Source organism: Narcine bancroftii, chromosome 2 (assembly GCF_036971445.1).
Source record: "Narcine bancroftii isolate sNarBan1 chromosome 2, sNarBan1.hap1, whole genome shotgun sequence".
Lineage (NCBI taxonomy): Eukaryota > Metazoa > Chordata > Chondrichthyes > Torpediniformes > Narcinidae > Narcine > Narcine bancroftii.
The window spans coordinates 355,391,565-355,411,221 of record NC_091470.1 but is presented as its reverse complement, the minus strand read 5'-3'; the positions used below and the strand labels follow the sequence as shown (position 1 = coordinate 355,411,221).

The window sequence follows — 19,657 nt, the reverse complement described above, 5'->3', positions numbered from 1 at the left end:
TAATTTGGAGACCAGAACTGAGCACAGTACTCCAAACCTGGCTTCCTATGAAGATCTGGATCACCAGCCTTAAACACCATTGATCTTGGCCTCAGCAGTTTGGATAGCTTTTGATTCATCCATGGCTTCTGGTTTGTGTGTTTAAAATGCTAATATGTTGTCTTTGTGTCCCTGTAACCACCTGTGATAGTACAGATCTATCACCAATGTACATAGTGTATATAGTTACTGTATCTAGACTGTGCTTACAGCGATTGGCTGAGAGCTAAGCCACGCCTATTGTCTGGGCCTTAAAGGGTTGTGTCCCTAGCCAGGTCGGATCATTCCGGACTGGTCGGCCACCTGTGAAGAGCTCCTGTCTTTTGCTAATAAAAGCCTTGGTTTGGATCAACAAGTCTTTGGTTCTTTCGACGAGCTCTACAATTTTATTAGCAAAAATAATTTTTTTGAAAGGGATGGAGCATTTAACTCGGCCAGAAAAACTTGATATCGACCCACAGTCAGCTACAGTCCTTGACTTACCCCTTCCTTTCATTCTCTCCCTCGTTTTTTTTGTTTTTTTTTTCCAGGGTCAATTCTCCAAGAAGGGGTGAATGTGATAGTACAGATCTATCACCAATGTACATAGTGTATATAGTTACTGTATCTAGACTGTGCTTACAGCGATTGGCTGAGAGCTAAGCCACGCCTATTTTCTGGGCCTTAAAGGGTTGTGTCCCTAGCCAGGTCGGATCATTCCGGACTGGTCGGCCACCTGTGAAGAGCTCCTGTCTTTTGCTAATAAAAGCCTTGGTTTGGATCAACAAGTCTTTGGTTCTTTCGACGAGCTCTACAGCACCCAATCTAATTTACTAAACCACATCTAGATAAAATTTAGTTTTAACATTAATATTAACATAGATCTGTTACATCCACAACCTGACCCTGGGTGTGACCATATCAAGGGGTCTCCCCCCTCAAATTTATGACCCGTGCGATGACAATACTTTAACCTAATGCACCATGACATCTTCACTCTGTCAGATCCATTCAAAGTAACACTAATTCATGCAGAGTAATGCCTCGGATGAACACAGATTAACAACGTGAGAAATTAATGCTTGACAAATATTGAGCACGGATGCTTTAGTTGATTTGAATATCGTGTGTTCTGGTTTAACTCAGAACTAATAGTTTGACATCACATCTCAACTATGATTTATCACAAAGTAATGCTGAGGATGAACTTGAATTTATTATGGAGGGACGGCGTGAGCAGATGGAAATTTATGAGACAGTGAAGCTGCGGGACAATTCAATCCATTACCAGTGATCACCGGGACTAAGAGTTGAGGCTTGGATTTTGCAGGCAAATTTTAGGATATAGGCATGTACCCATGAGCGAGTTTGGGATTTTCATGTAAGCCGCTGATATGTGGTCAGCGGCTCACTGTAATTGATCAGATTGTAATCCAATGCTGCACTCAGTGTGAGGCTAAGGAGATTTCATGACCCTGGCAGTTCTGTTGAGGAGATGGCTGTAACTCCATCCAATTTATCTTTAATTGATTCAGTATTTTGAAATATTTATATATATGTCTTTAAATATTTAGGAAATTTGTTTCTTTAAGATATTAGATATTTTTAAAGGAAAATTTGTTAGCATTTGAACAGAATCGTAGAGCCACTCAGCTTTGAAACGGGCCCTTCAGGCCAACTCACCCACGCTGACCAAAATATCCCACCTCGTCTGCATTTGGCACATAATCTTCTAAACCCATCCTATCCATGATCTGTTCAAATTATTCTTAAACATTGCAATAGTGCCTCAACCATTTCCTTCAGCATCCCATTCCATACACCACCACACTCTGTGTAAAAAAAGGCCCAAACACTTCCCACCTGTGATTTGCTCCTCTGCCTGGTTCAATGTGTTCACATGTTTTTGACACTTCCCCTACAATCTTCTCCAAATAAAAGAGGATGCCATGGGTGCAAGCTATGTCTGCAGCTTTGTTGGGTATATGGAGCATTCTTTGCTCTATTCCTACTTGGATCCTATCCCTGCACCTTTTTTCTGTGTATCTCCTGAATTGGAAAATCTGTTGTTCATTTCCAACCTGTTCACCTTCCCATCCCTTTTCCTCCTTGCCTTTCCTGCCTCCATTTTATTGGTCAGGTTTGAAAGCATTAAAGGTGATCTTCCCAGCTGCCTTGCCCACATTTCTTTTGTGGCGTGATGACGAATTCATTGTCATTTGCATAAATATGGATGGATTACATTTCTTTGCTTGCTGAAGCTATGCAGGTTTTTTTTTTTTTTTTTTTTTAAATTTTTTATTTTTCACACCATAAATCACAATAGCCATGATATACACTTTTTCTTTTCCACACATTTACAGTGACTTTTTCTCCCTCCCCCCTCCCTCCTCCCAAGCCACCCCCCCATCCCCCCCCCCTCTCATCCATTTTAGTTATACAATCTAGGTTGCATTAATTCAGTTAGACAATGTTGTCATTCAACAAAAATACACCAGAAATTCTACTGAGTCCATTCTTTTCTTCTCTTCTCCTTCCATCAACTTAGGTAATGTTTGTTCCCGGTAGGTTTTCGCTATTGTATTTAATGTAAGGCTCCCATACTTGTTCGAATATTTCAATATTATTTCTTAAACTATATGTTATTTTTTCTAATGGAATACATTTATTCATTTCTATATACCATTGTTGTATTTTCAAATTATCTTCCAATTTCCAGGTTGACATAATACATTTTTTTGCTACAGCTAGGGCTATCTTAACAAATCTTTTTTGTGCATCCTCCAAGTCAATTCCAAATTCTTTATTTTTTATGTTACTTAGGAGAAAGATCTCTGGATTCTTTGGTATATTGTTTTCTGTTATTTTATTTAATATCTGATTGAGATCATCCCAAAATTTTTCTACTCTCTCACATGTCCAGATTGCATGAATTGTTGTTCCACTTTCTTTTTTACATCGAAAACATCTATCAGATACTGTTGGGTCCCATTTATTTAACTTTTGCGGTGTAATGTATAGTCTGTGTAACCAATTATATTGTATCATACGCAGCCTCGTATTTATTGTATTTCTCATCGTTCCAGAGCATAACTTCTCCCATGTTTCCTTTTTTATCTTTATATTTAAATCTTGTTCCCATTTTTGTTTAGTTTTACCATTTGTTTCCTCATTTTCCTTTTCTTGCAGTTTAATATACATATTTTTTATAAATCTTTTGATTAACATTGTATCTGTAATCACATATTCAAGGTTACTTCCCTCTGGTAAACTCAAGTTGCTTCCTAATTTATCTTTCAAGTAGGATCTCAGTTGGTAATATGCCAGCGCTGTATCTCCCGTTATATTGTACTTATCTCTCATTTGTTCAAAGGATAAGAATCTACTTCCTGAAAAACAATTTTCTATTCTTTTAATCCCTTTTTTTTCCCATTTTCTAAAGGCAAGGTTGTCTATTGTAAAAGGGAGTAGCTTATTTTGCGTCAATATTAGTTTTGGTATTTGGTAATTTATTTTATTTCTTTCTACATGAATCTTCTTCCATATATTGAGGAGATGGTGTAATACTGGAGAAGTTCTATGTTGTACCAATTTTTCGTCCCATTTATATAATATGTGTTCAGGTATCTTTTCCCCTATTTTATCTAATTCTAGTCTCGTCCAGTCTGGTTTTTCCCTTGTTTGATAAAAATCTGATAGGTACCTTAATTGTGCGGCTCTATAATAATTTTTGAAGTTTGGCAATTGTAAGCCTCCTTGTTTATACCATTCTGTTAATTTGTCTAGTGCTATCCTCGGTTTCCCCCCTCTCCATAAAAATCTCCTTATTATTTTCTTTAACTCTTTGAAGAATTTTTCTGTCAGTTGTATTGGCAATGCCTGAAATAAGTATAGTATCCTTGGAAAAATGTTCATTTTAATACAGTTTATCCTTCCTATCAGTGTTAGTGGTAGCTTTTTCCAATGCTCTAAATCGTCCTGTAATTTTTTCATTAGTGGATTGTAATTGAGTTTATATAATTGGCCTAGATTTTTGTTTATTTGCACACCTAGGTATCTTATTGCCTGCGTTTGCCATCTGAATGGGGATTCCTCCTTAAATTTTGAGAAATCCGCGTTATTCATAGGCATTGCTTCACTTTTATTTACGTTTATCTTGTATCCCGACACTTCTCCATATTCCTTAAATTTCTTATATAGTTCTTTTATTGATAGTTCTGGTTCTGTTAAGTACACTATCACATCATCCGCAAACAGACTGATTTTATATTCCCTGTCTTTTATTTTTATTCCTTTTATATTATTATCTCTTCTTATCGATTCTGCTAGTGGTTCTATAGCTAGCGCAAACAATAATGGTGATAGTGGGCATCCCTGCCGCGTTGACCTGCTTAAGTTAAATTGCTTTGATACATGTCCATTTACTGTCACTTTCGCTAACGGTCCCTTATATAATGCTTTAATCCAATTAATATACTTCTCCGGTAAACTGAATTTTTGCAATACTTTGAACAAGTAATTCCATTCTACTCTGTCGAAGGCCTTCTCTGCGTCTAAAGCAACTGCTACTGCCGGTGCTTTATTTCCTTCTACTGCATGAATTAAGTTAATAAATTTACAAATATTGTCTGTTGTGCGTCTTTTTTTGATAAATCCAGTTTGGTCTAAATTTACCATTTTTGGTACCTGTTCTGCTAATCTGTTCGCTAATAGTTTAGCTATTATCTTATAATCTGTGTTTAGCAAAGATATTGGTCTATATGACGCTGGTGAGAGTGGATCTTTCTCTTGTTTTAGTATCACTGTAATTATTGCTGTTTTACATGAATCTGGTAAGTTTTGTGTCTCATCAATCTGGTTGATTACATCCAGGAGGGGCGGTATTATTAGGTCTTTAAATGTTTTGTAGAATTCTATTGGGAGTCCATCCTCTCCTGGTGTCTTATTATTTGGTAAATTTTTTATTATCTCTTGTATTTCTACTGTTCCAAATGGTTCTGTTAATTTATTTTGTTCCTCTATTTGTAGTTTTGGTAGTTCAATTTTAGTCAAAAATTCATCTATTTTCCCTTCTTTCCCTTCGTTTTCGGTTCGGTATAATTGTTCATAGAATTCTCTGAAGTTTTCCTTAATTTCTTTTGGATTATATGTAATTTGTTTGTCTTTTTTCCTTGTTGCCAATACCATTTTCTTAGTTTGCTCTGTCTTAAGCTGCCATGCTAGGATTTTGTGTGTTTTTTCCCCTAGTTCATAATATTTCTGTTTTGTCTTCATTATATTCTTCTCCACCTTATATGTTTGTAATGTTTCATATTTTATTTTTTTATCCGCCAATTCTCTTCTTTTGGTTGTATCTTCCTTTATTGCTAATTTTTTTTCTATGTTTATTATTTCCCTTTCCAACTGCTCTGTTTCCTGATTATAGTCCTTCTTCATCTTGGTTGCATAACTTATTATTTGCCCTCTAATGAATGCTTTCATTGCGTCCCATAGTATAAACTTATCTTCCACTGATTCCGTATTTACTTCAAAGTACATTTTTAATTGTTTTTCAATAAATTCTCTAAAATCCTGTCTTTTAAGTAGCATGGGGTTTAATCTCCATCTATACATTCTTGGAGGGATGTCTTCTAGCTCTATTGCCAATAACAGGGGTGAGTGGTCCGATAATAGTCTAGCTTTATATTCCGTTTTCCTAACTCTCCCTTGTATGTGGGCTGATAACAGGAATAGGTCTATCCTTGAGTATGTTTTATGTCTAGCCGAGTAGTATGAGTATTCCTTTTCTTTTGGGTTTTGTTTCCTCCATATGTCCACAAGTTTCATTTCTTGCATTGATTTAATTATAAATTTGGTTACTTTGTTCTTCCTGTTAATTTTTTTCCCCGTTTTATCCATATTTGGATCCAAATTCAGATTGAAATCCCCTCCTATTAGTATGTTCCCTTGCGTATTAGCTACCTTCAAAAAGATATCTTGCATAAACTTTTGATCTTCTTCGTTAGGTGAATATATATTAAGTAGATTCCAAAGCTCTGAATATATCTGACATTTTATCATAACATATCTCCCTGCTGGATCTATTATTTCCTCTTCTATTTTAAATGGCACATTTTTGCTAATTAATATAGCCACTCCTCTTGCTTTTGAATTATACGATGCTGCTGTTACATGTCCTACCCAATCTCTCTTTAATTTCTTGTGCTCCAATTCAGTTAAATGTGTTTCTTGGACAAATGCTATATCTATTTTTTCCTTTTTCAGTAAATTTAGTAGTTTCTTCCTTTTAATTTGGTTATGTATTCCATTAATATTTAGAGTCATATAGTTCAGCGTAGCCATTTTATATTTTGTTTATCTTCTCTTTCCGTTTTTCCATCATTACCTTTCCTCCTTTTCCATTTCTGTTTTCTTATTTTCAACTCTTTACCAGACAACATTCCTACAACATCCAACATTTTCCTTATTCTCCTATTTCTATCTTCTTTATCCCCAATCTCCCCTTCCCCTCCTGAGTTGCCCTTTATCCCTTGTCGGACAACCACATCTCCCCTCTCCATTTGGATTTGCGAATCCACTCGCAAGCGTCAACTGATTTTGCAGTGACCGCTCTTTTCCCCCCACCCAGCCCCCCCCAGAAAAGATTTCGTTTTTTATATGTCACAAAGGTCACTCTTTTAGTTCCCTCCTTATTCTCTCTATTCCATTACCTTCCCTTATTAATTCTTGTCTATACTTTCTATGTTTTCCTCTAATTACAGATACTTTCACATATGCCCATTGTCTCTATTCACTCTTATACCTTTTTACCCGCATACATATCAATCGTGGTCATTTTTACCCTCCTTACCCGTCTTCATCCCTCAGTCTATTTTTGTCTTTACCCACATACATATCAATCGTGATAATTTTTGCTCTCATTACCCGTCTTCATCCCTCAGTCTATTTTTGTAATTGTTCTGCAAATTTTCGTGCTTCTTCTGGATCCGAGAATAGTCTGTTTTGTTGTCCTGGAATAAATATTTTCAATATCGCAGGATGCTTCAGTGTAAATTTATATCCTTTCTTCCATAAAATCGCTTTTGCTGCATTGAACTCTTTTCTCTTCTTTAGGAGTTCAAAGCTTATATCTGGATAAATGAAGATTTTTTGCCCTTTATACTCCAGTGGTTTGTTGCCCTCTCTTACTTTTTCCATTGTCTTCTCCAGTACCTTTTCTCTTGTAGTATATCTTAGGAATTTTACTACAATAGATCTTGGTTTTTGTTGTGGTTGTGGTTTAGGGGCCAATGCTCTATGTGCCCTTTCTATTTCCATTTCTTGCTGTAGTTCTGGACATCCTAGGGCCTTAGGGATCCATTCTTTTATAAACTCCCTCATATTCTTGCCTTCTACATCTTCCTTAAGGCCCACTATCTTTATGTTATTTCTTCTGTTATAATTTTCCATTATATCTATTTTTTGGGCTAGTAATTCTTGTGTCTCTTTAGTTTTTTTATTAGATTCCTCCAATTTCTTTTTTAAGTCTTCTACCTCCATTTCTGCTGCTATTGCCCGTTCTTCCATCTTGTCCATTTTTTTCCCCATTTCTGTTAAGGTCATATCCATTTTATTTATTTTCTTTTCTGTGTTGTTTATTCTTCTTCTTAAATCATTGAATTCCTGTGTTTGCCATTCTTTAAATGACTCCATGTATCCTCTAACAAGAGCAAGTACCTCCTTTACCTTGCCTATCTTTTCTTCTTCTATTTCCCTGTACTCTTCCTCTTCCTCTTCTTCTTCCTCTAGGTTGACCATCTGTTGTTTCTTTGCTGCCCTTTCCTCCTCTTCTTTCTTGTTTCTATTGTCTTCTGTGGTCTCTTCTTGCTGCAGGTGTTCTGCAGCTGTCGTTGCCGGCTGTGGAGATCGACTCCCCAGCTGGTCCCCCCTCCCGTCGGTGTGTTTTTTTGCATGCGCATCGCGCATGCGCGAGGAGTCGCGCATGCGCGGTTGCGCACTTTTACTCGGCTCTGTGAGCCATTGTTGTAGTTCTTTTTCTACCGACCTGAGGTAGTGGGGTCTTCTCTCCACAGCGGGCCTCTTCGGACAGGTAAGGCCTTCACCTTTTTCCTCCGTTGTCTTCTCTTCCTCTCTTCTTTCCGTTGATTTTGATTTTTCTCCTTTTGTCTCCATCTTCTTTCCACCTTTATACTCACTTTTCTTTAACTTGTATTTCTGTGCCTTTGTATTTTCTCTTGTTTTTCCCGACTTTTCTGGAGAGGGCTGGAGTTCACCGTCCGGCCACTACTCCATCACGTGACTCCTCCCAAGCTATGCAGGTTTGCAGCGTGCATGCACAACAATAAGTATAAATTAAATTTAAATGTTAAATTTTACATTTAAACACACAGCACGATAACAGGCCTTTCTGGCCCACAAGCCTGTGCTACACAAATATGCCCAATTAACCTACAAACACTCCCCCACCCACGTTTTGAAGGTTGGGAGGAAACCAGGAACCCAGAGGAAACCCTCGCAGACATGGGGAGAATGTACAAACTCCTTACGGACAGCGCCAGATTCCAACCCAGATTGCTGGGGCTATAATAGTATTGCGCTAAACGCACCACCCTTACCACATGAGAGAAAAAAGAGCTCAAATGTAAAAGGATAGATCGATATTCACAGTTGCAGTTTGTTCCAGAAAATGCGATGCTTCCATAGTGCAGGCAGATGTTTTGGTAGTCCGAGATAAGTTCCCATTACTTCAACCCACTACCTTCGAGAAGGTATTTTCCATCAAAATCAAAACTGCCAGGCTGGGGAATAGCTTCTTCCCACAGGCTGTGAGACTGGTTGACAGTATCCTATAACAGTGACAAACATCCCAAATATTTCTATATATATTTATTTTGATTATTATGTAATCTTTATGTATGTATTTTGTGACTTTGTGCATGCACAAGGTTGGGTTGTATATGTACAAACAGATGATAATAAACTTGAACTTTGTGGAGAGTATGGGGAAGTTCAAGAGTCCGATAGCTGTTGGGAGAAAAGCTGTTCTTGAACCTTGAAGACCATAAGATCATAAAACATAGGATCAGAAATAGGCTATTCAGCCCATCAGGCCTGTCCCACCATATAATCATGAGCTGATCCATTTTCCAACCCAGCCCCACTACCCGGCCTTCCCTCCTGAAGTGCTTGTCTTCAGACCTCTCTCTGTATCTTCTGTCTGAAGGTAACACTAAGAAGAAGTTGTGACCAGGGTGATGGGGATCTTAATGATGTTGGCAGCTTTCCTGAGACAGCACTGCATATTAATGTCTTCAATGAATGGGAGGTCGGTGCCTGTAATGGACGAGGCTTGGTTTACCATTTTCTGCAGCCTGAGTTTTCAACGCAGGCCGGGGTGCAACCGGTCAGTCCCCAGTGCATCACAGAAAGCATCCTGTCGAGGTGTATCACAGCTTGGTATGAGAAATGCTCTCCCCAAGATCACAAGAAACTGCCGGAAGTTGTCCGCTAACTTGAGAAAACAACGAACATGCTAAAATACCAAACCCATCCCCATCACACTCTCTTCTCACCCCTCTCATCGAGTAGAAGATAAATGTTTGAAAACTTGTACCTCCTGATTCAAGGTCAGTTTCTTTCCTGGTGTTATAAGAATCTAAAATGCACCCTCATTGGTGACTGATTATGCCTTGCACTGGTTAACTGTATTTTTCTCTATAACACTACCCCTTGCTTTTTGTCTGATGTGACACTTCATCCTGCACTTTTGTTTTATTGTAACTCTATCCTCCGCACTTTGGTTTTTATTTTTGCACTCCCTGCTGACTTGTCTGGAAAGCAGACAAAACAAAGCTTTTCACTCTGTCTCAATGCATGTGGCAATAAATGCTTCAATTCAATTCAATTCAATTCAATTCAGCATTCCAATCCTCTGTGTAAAATAAGTTCTCTCTTGTTCCTAAATGGTTGATAGCATGTTAAGAGTAATTAAGAGTCTATGCCCTCTCTCTCACTTGCTGCGTACACACACACACACACACACACACACACACACACACACACACACACACACACACAAGGACACTCAGCCCCCCCCCCCAACCCCATTTCCCAAAGTTAATATGGGATTGGTGGTGGAAAAATGATGGAGGGCAGAGGGTAGCAAAGTTGGGGCAGTGAAAAAAAGAAACACAACATTTCATTTTGCTTTATCTAACAGGAGTTCAAATATCCAGAGATTAAATCACTCCATCTTTGGTATTGTAAATGTAACTCATAGTCCAGTTTATTCTCTGTATTGATGCAAAGGCAATAACATTGTCTGATATGTACCCTGATTTCACTTTCTCATGTTGGCAAATCTATCACTTATAGAGACGTATATATTTGCTTACCTTGGGTAGCGATATAATGGTTCGGTCTGTGGTAGCCCTAAAAGAGCAAATAAGAGCTTTGTAAGATAACATATCTCAAGAGAGCTGCAATACAGTGACCAATATTTTAAAATTGTTAAGAATTATATCAATTAACTACTTGAAGATTGTTAAATTGCTTCTGAAGAAAAAAAATTAATGTAGACCAAAGGCATGGCAATTTAGCAGCGTGGTAATCAAATTCTTTCTGATGCCAGCTAACCTGCATGTTTTTTCTTAGGATTTTCTTTTAATCTGATGCTTATATAATTTGTTTTCTCTAACTTTTTATCTTTCCATCATTTCGTTCAAATCAAGGACTCAATGAATTTTGCCCTCAGTTGCGTGTCCCAAATGATGATATCTGGCCATTCAGTTCTGTTTCAGAAAATAAAGTCATTTTTACTGAATCTTGGAAATGGGCGACGGAGTACATCGCATATTGATCATAATGTGACTGACTGCACATTTCTACCTCAAATTGTCACATGTTTCTTTTGAATTCTGCAAAATCACCTGGATTCCATTTTAGATATCTGTGGTGCACTGAGGTACCTGCAAGCAAGCAGTAAGCTCAAAAGGCTGTACAACAGGCTTTATTCCAGTAAAAGTCTGAACACCAGTTCAAACCTTGGTGGCTCCCCTTGTGATTGGCTCAGGAGGGGCCGGCTCAGCTTCATATTCAGGTCGGCTGGTTGACAGCCAGCCAGCCAGGTGGAGTCAGCCCCTTCGATGTTCTTCCTGCAGATACAGAGATCACCCCCTGCAGGAGGCTGGTGGTCGTATCACCACAATATCGTATTCAGTTGTTCCTCACATCAAGGTTCTTTTTTTAACTTTAAGATTTTGACCTCTTGCATCGCTCACGATATCCAGTTTGGACAAATGGCCATTAATCTGAAATGTTCTTCCCATTTCTCTCCCTGTCAACAGATCCTGCCTGAACTGCTGAGTGTTATGGATATATTCTGTCCTTAATTTGGCTATTCGGTTGATATCTGCAGTTTTTAAAAATATCTATAATACTGCACTAAGATTTCCTTTTAAAATTATTTTTACTGTTTTTTCAGAAAAACCAACAAAAAAGCAATAAATCAATTGCAATGAAACCTTTGCAGATTTACAAATAATAACATATGGTACAGTAGCAATACGACTTAATTCTAAATCCAATAAATGATAATACATACAATATTGTAAGAGGTAAGTGAGAAAAAATGAAAAGTAAAAAAAAAAATCAAACCCACTGCAATCCAGGTCAAAATTCATATTGCATGTGGTGATAAATCCAAACAAGCAGCCTCAGGGGATCCAACAAGCAGGCCCAGTAACATTCATCATTGCACCTCATTAGTCCAATTATGGAAGTGAGCTCTAAATGGGCCCCAAATCTTACCAAAAGAGATCTTAATTTTTGTGACAATATGCCTAACTTTCTCCAGATTTAAAAAGATCATAATATCTAATTGATTATGTGTAGAATCACAGAATACTACAGCACAGAAAATAGGCCTTTCAGTCCTTCCAGTTTGTCCCGACCATTGTTCAGCTATTCCCAATAACCTGCACCTTAACCGTCCACACCTTTCCCATCCATCTACCTATCCAATTTATTCTTAAAACGCAAGATTGAGTCCACACCCAACAGATGGCAGCTTGTTCCACACTCTCACCACACTCTGAGTGAAGAAGTTCTCCCTAATGTTCCCCCTAAACCTTTCCCCTTTCATCCTAAAGCTATGTCCTCATCTTTCCACTTTAACAGAATTGCTCTTCTTGCTAATCAAGTGGAAATGCTCCAACCTGTCTTTGATTAGAAGATAAAATAATATTTATATCTTTAGAAAAAACAAAAATTGCAATTACAGACCCTAAATAGGGTTGAAAAAGTTCAAAAAATGTCCAAAACATGTAACAAAGGAGCATCAAATATTTTACATTGGTCATAAAGTGAACTAATATCAGAATAAATTCAAGCAACTTTGACTTTGGAGAAATGGACATGATGTATCACTTTAAATTGAATAAGGCTCTGCCCAGCGCACAATGAGGAATCGTAAATCAGGCCCAAAATTGAAGTCCATTCTTCCTCTGAGAAAGAGATATTCAGATCATTCTCCCATTCAGTTTTAATTCCACTTAAAGAAAATGCTTTCATATTTTTTATACTATAATATAAAACAGATATCATGCCCATGAGTAAATTAAAACTCGAAGAGTTCATTGATAAAATTTGGGTCAGGAAGAGTATGAAATTTTAAAAGCTTAGAGAAAACAAAATGTTGAATTTAATGGTATCTATTTGATAGGGTAAATATCGTCCCCAGTTGTTGAAGAGATATAAAATGTTCCTGCATAAAAAGTTCTTTAAACTATTGATATCTAAAATATTCCATTCTTGAAAACTAGCATCTAAAATAGCTGGTTGAAATAAATAATTAGGTAGTATAGGACTTGTAACTATAGAGACTGAATTACTACCACTGAAGGGTGCAGCAGAACATTATTCTAAATATTCATTCAAAATAGTGAATGAACAATTTAAATGCTTAGGCATTATCACAATTAAGAATTAAAAAAAACTTTTCAAAGAAAACTTTCCACTTTTAGTCGACCAATTCTTACAGGATGGTCACCACTCTCATTGATTGGTCATATTAATTCAGTTAAAATGAATATTCTACCAAAATTTTTATGCCTCTTTCAATCACTGCCGATATTTATTCTTGTCTTTATTTTTTGGACAATTTTGTTATGTCATATATATCTGCCAAAACAAGAAACCTAGATTGAAAAAAAGTATGTTCAGAACTCTAGTAATAATGGGGGATTAGCCCCTACCTAATTTCTGTTTTTACTACTGGGCTATAAACATAAGAAACGTTATTATTGTTGCAATGTGAAAAGACAAATGGATATTGTAACTGGATTGAGTTGGAGTTGAAATCCCTCAGAAATACCTCCCGATGGGCAGTACTGGGGTTATCTTTATCACTGTTCAAAAATTGACAAAAAAAGAGTGAAATTTCTAATTCCAAAATTTTTAAAAAACAGAAAGTGCTGGAAACACGTGGAGAGAGAAATAAGAGATAAAGTGTGAAACAGTGAGAAAAGCGTGCATTTAAGTTGCAGAAGGCGGTACGGGTGGAGGGAATTGAGGAGAATGCCAGTGATTGCCTGGAGGGAAGAATGATTTTGGAGCTATCTCATTAAGAGATGACTGAGGGCAGTTAGAGAGAAAAAGCTACAGGAACATGCCACAACAGTGTGATGCAGAGCAGTTGCTGGAAATGTGAAATTAAAGGAAAATACCCCGCAGATGTGGAGAAAAAAAAAGAACTCTGAATTGCTGGTGAGTGAACCTAAAAGAGAACTGTCCAGTTTTGATACATGCAGTAAAAACACAGAAATGCTGGAGCGTCTATAGCAGGGGTGTCAAACTCAAATTCACGGAGGGCCAAAATTAAAAACTTGGACTAAGTCGAGGGCCGAACTAAATATTTATTGAAAATTTTCAACAACATCTGCATGTTTTCTCTTCTTTCAACATATGTAATGTTAAACTTTAGGATATAACTTTAGGAGGATAATGTTACAGGTCAGGAGTAGGTAGCTCAAGTTCACCCTTTGCTTGACCTGAGGGAAACCTATTTGGTCCCTGTGGAGATGTAGTCAGCATTCACAGGCTGTGTCCATTTTGGCCTGCATCAGGACTCAGCATTTCCTGCTCACTCCTCAGGCTCTAGGCCTCTATTCACCCTCGACCCACCATCCCTCTACCTGACCAGTCCTTTACCCAACCTCTACTCACCCCACACTCCACTCGCTCTGCCTCTACCCACCCCATCCTATACACGCCCCTCTACTGCCTCTCCCCTCAACCTGTTCCTCCCTCTACCCGTCTCTTACCCTCTAATCACCCCTCCCCTACTCACCCTGCCCCTCCCCTTTTATCTCTTCCCTATCCACCCCTCCTTCTACTCATCCCTCCCTCTAACTGCCCCTCGCACCACCATAACTTCCCCTGCCCATTACTCCTCACCTACACCCTCTGCCCACCCCTGCTTACCCACCCACTCAGGCCCAGCGCGCTGCCGATCAGCCTTTGCAGACAGCCACCATCTCTCTTCACGTGCAGGGCCGAACCAGCCGTCCCTGGGGTCTGCGTGGGTGCAAGCGCTGAAGGCCATGGCGACCGGGAGAAGTGCGCCTGCGCTGTGGAAGGGCCATCCGGTGCCAGTCGCGCGGGGTTCGCGCTGCCCGGGGGCCGTGCGCAGCCTGCCATGCCCGTCGCGCCGACAGGAAATCACAGGCGCTCGCCCATCCGCCGCACCGCTCAACAGGTGGGAGAAGTGACTGGTTGTGCAGGGAGCCTTCCAACTGGCTTGCCGGCTGATGACATCGACAGACTTCTCGTATTACAATTTCTCGTGTTACAATGGGGAAGGATGTGCAATGAAGGGGGAGGATGGTGGGGGCGACATTACCAAAAAACAGCATCGGCTCTCGCTGCAGGGCGGGCCACCTCTAATACATTTTTGAAATTATCTTGCGGGCCAAATATAATTATATCGCGGGCCAAATTTGGCCCGCGGGCCAGAGTTTGACATGTGTGGTCTATAGGAATCAAACATATATACTGATGTTTCGGGCTTGAGCCCTTCTTCAATTATGTTTTTTACACAGCCGCTGTGTTCTGGGAAACTATTCCCAAAATTCCGGAATGCAGTCTGTGTAAAAAGATCAGAATGGAAATGAGGGACTCATTCCCATTCTGAAGTTTTACCTACTAAATCCCTAGTAAATTATCTGGAATGCCTGAATTCCAGAAACAACGGGCTAATGAACAGCATGTACTTCTGGTTATGCTGTCTAAGCTTGTATAAGGAAACGGGGATTTTGAGTTTTGGTCATTCATGTCTGAACGGCCATTCTGGAGTGAAAATAATAACATAAATTCCATGTAAAAGCCTAAATGTAGGGCTCATAAGGGCTCAGTCCCAAAACATTGGCAATATATCTTTACCTCCTATGGTTACTGCGCGATCTGCTAAGTTTCTCCAAGCACTTCTGTGTTTTTATTACAATCACAGCCTTTGCAGACTTTTGTGTTTCACTTGATAGAAGCAGAAAAGGCTACTTATGTGAACATGTTCAATTCATGACTGAATGTCAAGGGCTGCAATGTTTTATGCACAAAAGTGCTGGAAAAAGTCAACAGGTCAAATAGAAAGCAAAGATAAATAATGATTGTTTCGTGCCTGAGCCCTTGTTCGGGTATGAGCACAAAAGCAGCAGGCATTTGAATAAAAAGGTGGGGGGAAGAAGGAAGAAGGGGCAGGGAGAGAAGTGCAGGTGAGCAGGCAAGAGGTCACAGCTGGATAGGTTTGGGAGGGCGGAGGAGAAGAAGCTGAAAAGTGATGGGGGAGGATAGCTTTCTTAATGGAGAGGAAGAGGGGTGAGGAGCTGGAGGAAAGGAGATCGAGGAATGGGGAAGAGAGTGAGGGGGGAGAATGAAAACAAAAGTCGAACTAATGCCATCTGGTTGGAGAGTTCTCAGACAGAATATTAAATGTCATTCCTCCAATTCGTGTGTGGCATCGGTTTCCTCAAAGAACATTTGATTTCTTCATCCCACTTCTTCTCTAACCTCTCCATCTTTGACCTTTGTTTCAAGGAATCTCAAAGTAAACTTGAAGAACAGCATCTCATCTTCCATCTGGACCCACTGCAACTCTCGAGATTCAACAGTGAATTCAGCAAATTCAGATAACCTGCTCTATCAATTTGAATCGCAACTGTCCAGTTCAGTAGTAAGTTCATCCACCTACATCTTAGCCTTTCTCTCTGCAGGTGCAGTGTGTCTTGTTGAGTATTTTCAACTTATTCAGTTTTTGCTTCAGAGTTCCAGGATCTGTAGGATTTTGCTTTTCCTGCTCCAAATAGGAAAGCAAACCTGAGTCCTTCTCATTCCTTGCTGTGTGGTGGATTTTTTGTTTTGTTTCTGATTCTCTTCAAAAACAAGGCATTCATTTCCATTGCAGTGAGTAGAAATCTTGATGAAGAAAATTGTCTTTGGCCACTAGTGCTAAAAGCATGTGAGAGTAACCTGATGATAAGTAAAAAGAGTACTCAAAGGTATATCATATTTCTATGCCGACTGAATGGGCAGGATGTGAATTCAACTGCTCAACAATATTCTTACACCCTTTGATATGATCAACCAAGAACAAATTTCTCCCCCTATCCTTTTGTCATTGGGAAATTATCATCAATATACTATAACCTTAAAATTCTATCAAAATGGGTCATAAATTATATAACCATATAACAATTACAGTACGGAAACAGGCCTTCTAGTCCGCACCGATTCACGTGAAACTCCATTAGTTCCACCTGCTCACTCACTCCCTTGCCCATAACCCTCTAACCATCTCACATCCATGTACTCATCTAGCCTTCTCTTAAATGACAGAACTGACCCTACCACAACTACCTCTTCCACGTCATTCCACTCAGCCACCACTCTGAGTGAAGAAGCTTCCTCTTATATTACTCCTAAAGTTTTGCCTCCTAACCCTTAACTTATGAACCCTCATTCCAATCTCTCCTACCCTCAGGGGAAAGAGCCTATTCACATCTACTCTATCTATTCCCTTCATAATTTTAAATACCTCTATAAATTCCCTCTCAACCTTCTACGCTCCAATGAATAAAGTCCCAGTCTACTCAATCTTTCTCCATATTTAAGATACTGCAATCCAGGCAACATTTTTGTAAACCTTCTTTGCACCCTCTCTACCTTATTTATATCCTTCCTATAATTGGAGACCAGAACTGCACACAATACTCCAAACTTGACCTCACCAATGCCTTAAACAGTCTCAACATAAATAATAAATAAATTTTAAAGGGACTGTTGGGCACTACTAGTTGCCCCAATAATTACAAAGACAAAGACTGAGGGGAACGATAGGCTTTATTGTACATAGACTCGAGCTGGCCTGGATCCAAACTAGGGAAGTGCAGGGAAGAGAGGGGTGGCCCGACCTTTATGGCCAGGGTCCCAGGGAAGGAGTCCAGGTCATCAGAGGGCGGGCCAGCTCGAGCCAATTAGCACACACAATCCATACCATTACATTCACTCCTTCTTTTTAAACAGACCCCCCCTCCCCCTCTTTTACACAACGAGAGGGGAGAGAGAAGGAAAGAAAAAGTCTGCCATCGGCCTCAAAGCCCATGTAGAGCCTGTCGCCATTACAGGGACCTTCACACTTGATGATGGTTAAGTGTTTAAAAATTAAGCTAACTACTTTATGTTCCATCATGAAGTTAAACAGCCCACTGATTATTTTGGAAAAAATAGAGGAAATATTCAATTAAAAGTGCAAACATTGTTTGACACATGCCAAAGCTGTTTGCTTCACAGATTTCATGTGCCTTCATTAAATTACTCTATGAGCAAGCTTCAAGTATTTTTAGGGTGGTAGAAGATAACAGGATGCAAAATAATATACTCCAATAATGGATAAAGAATTCTACAGGTCAACACCACTGAACATACCACTACTTCTAAATCTATGTACTTTTAGAAACAGGTTGCAATTCCATGAAAGGGGCATAATCTAATTGGGAATAGTCGGCATAGAAATATGATAAACCTTTGAGTACTCTTTTTACTTATCATCAGGTTAAAGCTTTAGTGTTAGATAATTTTGGGCGCACTCTATGCCTTCCTCGAAGATCTAAATTTGAGTTTACTTATTGATGGTGGTAAGAAAGGTCTTATATTGAATATGTATAATTTTTGCAGGCTAAAATGCCTAAGCCAGATGTAGATAAAACTAGAGTGAAATGGGAGAAAGACTTAGAAATATCTATCTCCCCAGATGAGTGGATGTCGCTAGGTGAAGATAGTATGACTAAAATTGTGAATGTCCGACACAGATTGGTTCATTATAATTTTATTCATCAATTATACTTAACTCCGGAGAAATCGAAGAAATTGAAATATGTCATGTCAGATTTATGTTTTAGATGTCATAAGGAATTTGGAACTCTTTTGTATTCGGTTTGGCTATGCGAGAATAAAATTAAAAAATTTTTGAAAGTTATGTTTAAATTTAAAATTCCATTTGACCCTATGATATTTTTATTAGGTTATATTAAGCCATTGTGTTTAGAGTTAAAGTTAGATGAATCTCAAACTGCTTTTATGAGGTTGGCTTTAGCAGTAGCAAGGAAATGTCTTGCATTACATGGAAGAATGAGATTCAGATGGATATTCAACAATGGCACGTGGAGATGAGGTCATGTATTCCTTTAGAGAGATAACGTATAATTTATTAAATAATCACCCTTTTTTGTTACAGTTTGGAGCCCGTACATGGATTGGATGCGATCTAATTACTAAAATTTATTTTCTCTTGCATTGGTGGTGTGGTCCCAAACCACGACGCATACCTGAATGTATTGCTCTAATTGCTCTCTTCCGCTTTCTTTTCTTTTTTGAGGTAGTTTAGTGGTGGGTTGGATGGGGTGGGAGGGGCAGGGATGGGGGGCTAGGGTGTTTTATGGGATAAAATATGTTCTGCATTGTATTTTGTATGTATGATTTATTATTGATCTTAAATAAAGTTTTCCAAAAAAGAAGGAATAGTCGGCATGGCTCCATCAGGGGAAGATGATGGCTCAGGAGATTAATTAAATTCTTCGAGGATGGAACTGAGGACATTGATGAAGGTAGTATGGTGGATATGGTGTCTATGGATTTCAGGAGGTCCTTTGATAAATTTCCCCATGCAAGGCTCATTCAGAAAGAAAGGAGGCATGGAATCCAAGGAGGCCTTGCTTTGTGGATACAGAATTGGTTTGCCCAGAGAAGGCAGAGTGTGGTTGTAGATGATTTGTATTGTGCATGGAGGTCAGTGATCTGTGGTGGTCTGCAGGGATCTGTTCTGGGATCCCTCCTCTTTGTGAGTTTTGTATATGACATGGATGATGGAGTGGAAAGGTGGGATAGTAGGTTCGCTGATGACACAAAGGTTAGTGGTGTTATGGAGGGTTGCCACAGAGGAAAGGATGCAGATTTGGGCAGGTAAGTGGAAGATAGTGTTTAGCCCAGAGAAGTGTGAAGTTGTTCATTTCAGTAGGTCAAATTTGAAAACAGAATACAACATTAATGGGGGGGGGGGGGGTGTCTCTGATCAGAGTGGGAGAACAGAGAA

At 39.0% G+C, this 19,657-nt stretch overlaps 1 protein-coding gene across 10 annotated transcripts in view; it reads right to left on the bottom strand.

Annotated features, from left to right (window-relative positions):
* LOC138755773 (receptor-type tyrosine-protein phosphatase mu-like) overlaps positions 1-19,657 on the bottom strand; it is a 1,095,616-nt gene that overhangs the window by 122,693 nt on the left and 953,266 nt on the right. For all 10 annotated transcript variants that reach the window (XM_069922352.1, XM_069922354.1, XM_069922355.1 and 7 more), the window contains one exon: positions 10,413-10,449. In XM_069922352.1, the coding sequence (XP_069778453.1) occupies positions 10,413-10,449 (37 nt within the window). The remainder of the gene's footprint in view (positions 1-10,412; positions 10,450-19,657) is intronic.